Source organism: Octopus bimaculoides, chromosome 1 (genome assembly GCF_001194135.2).
Source record: "Octopus bimaculoides isolate UCB-OBI-ISO-001 chromosome 1, ASM119413v2, whole genome shotgun sequence".
In the NCBI taxonomy this organism is placed as follows: domain Eukaryota; kingdom Metazoa; phylum Mollusca; class Cephalopoda; order Octopoda; family Octopodidae; genus Octopus; species Octopus bimaculoides.
Window position 1 is genome coordinate 198,369,356 of NC_068981.1, and position 2,137 is coordinate 198,371,492.

Genomic DNA, 2,137 nt, shown 5'->3' on the forward strand with positions numbered 1-2,137 from the left:
TCTCACCACATGTCCATACCAGCGCAATCGTCTCTCTTGCACGCCACAACTGATGCTTCTAATGTTCAGTTTTTCTCTCAAGATACTTACACTCTGACGGGTATTCACATTGACATTACACATCCAACGGAGCATACTGGCTTCATTCCTTGCGAGCTTACGCATGTCCTCAGCAGTCACAGCCCATGTTTCACTGCCATGTAGCATGGCTGTTCGTACACAAAATGAGGAACCAAAACATGAGTATTGTTTCTGATTTGTGTCAGTGGCACACAAAAAGCACCATTCAAACGTTGGGCCTCATGGATGCAGTGATAGGTGACCAAGACCTTTGGCGATATACCTGTCAAGCCAAATGAGACCCTAGTTGTGGCTGATGCCAGTGTCAGGTCAATGGCACACGTGCCGGTGGCATGTAAAAAGCACCCACTACACTTTCTGAGTGGTTGGTGTTTTTCAGTCAAACCGTCCAACCCATACCAGCATGGAAAACAGATGTTAAACGATGATGATGATCCTAGGAATCAAGAAAACATTGCATAAATGTTGGGCTTCAAACTGTTGCCATAGTAACTTCACTCCAAAATATCTCCTACTTTCTCTGCAAGCTGTTTGGCAATGTTAAGCAATAATGTAGACAATAAATTTTTTTTTTTAAAAACACGTTTCTTTTAAAACATCAACATAAACCAAAACCTTTGAAATCAGAAGAGGATGATATACTTACGATAAACACGCGTTAAATTGCACAAAGCCCAAACAGCCCAGTGCTGCGCCTCGGGGGTATCGTATGCTTGTACAAGACGTAAGATTGGCTCAAAAGACCTGCAATAATAAACAGCAAAAGAAGGAAATGATTGAATAAAAGTCTTCAGCGGATGAGTGAAGGCAGTAAGTATGGACTTGAAGGATTTTTTTAGACTATAGAGTTGTTAATATTGAATTGGAACTGTGGTAGGTGAGTGTTGGAAGGAGAATAGAGAAGAGGAGAAACTTGTAGAAGAATATCTTGTATGAGATAAAGTTTTAGTTTAAGGGTTTTGGGTGAGAAGCAGGAGGGAGATGGAGGAGAGGAAGAAGAGGATTTAGGCAGAAAGAGCAGAGGTTGAAGACATAGCTATGTAAATATCAATAAGGCATGAGCCAATGGCCCTCATGAAAACTTGTTTTGCTCATCTCCTGGTATAAAACTGCTTCTCTTGGGGTTTATAGTTGCATCAGTAAGGCCATCTAGCCATTGGAACGCAATGCACGCCTTGGACCCAGTAGATTCTATCAAACCATCCGTGGATCACGGATGTTAAATGATGATGATGATCAATTCAATAGCTGACATTTGTTAATAGCTCAAATATACAATAAAACTCTATTCTTAATAAAGCAATACACCATTACAAGATGGTGATGGTAATGAAGAAGCCTGACTTAATAACAGACTAATGAGAAATTAAGGAACAACAGGTAGAAGCATGGCTGTGTGGTAAGAGGCTTGCTTCCTAACCACATGGTTCCAGGTTCAGTGACACTGCACGGCACTTTGGCAAAGTGTCTTCTACTATAGCATTGAGCTGAAACAAGTAAAAGCTAAAAGATTATTTTCAAAACCTTCATTACTCACCGGTAATTGATATTACGTTTGGCTGATATATCCCAACTTTCTATGACACCGACCATTGTTTTGAGAACGTCTGTTCGTCTTGGGCTATCAATAATCCAAGCTTCAGCACCATCACAAGCTATGTGAGACAAAACTCCAGCTGCATTGTAGCTGACTTCAATTCCATCACTTGTAGAATTCAGCAATTCACTGTTCAAAACACACACAAACACAAAAATGAAAATTTTAAAATGAAAATTAAAAAAAAAAAAATTAGTGACATTTCTAGAGTATAATTAACACATAGAGTTTTTCCTACCCTCCTGGGCCAGAGTAACAGGTTAATAAAGTTATTTTAATAAATCCTTTCAATTTTTTAACTACTTTCAAAATCAAGTGAAGCGTACACCTAATGAGTTAGTGTCACCTGAAGACTAAAAGCTTACATTAACACGTTGGCTCCCTCACGTCCTGCTGGTAGGTCATGATGGTATGTTAGTGAGTCCTGCCTGACCCACCAACAGGTCGTTTTTTTCAAAT

The 2,137-nt window shown here is 39.6% G+C and overlaps 1 protein-coding gene across 1 annotated transcript in view; it reads right to left on the bottom strand.

The window, feature by feature from the left end:
- Positions 1-2,137, bottom strand: part of LOC106882412 (protein zer-1 homolog) — a 64,446-nt gene that overhangs the window by 5,891 nt on the left and 56,418 nt on the right. The window contains exons 15-16 of the mRNA XM_052973916.1: positions 1,619-1,807; positions 728-825 (exon numbers count right to left, since the gene is read on the bottom strand). Of these exons, the coding sequence (XP_052829876.1) occupies positions 728-825; positions 1,619-1,807 (287 nt within the window). The remainder of the gene's footprint in view (positions 1-727; positions 826-1,618; positions 1,808-2,137) is intronic.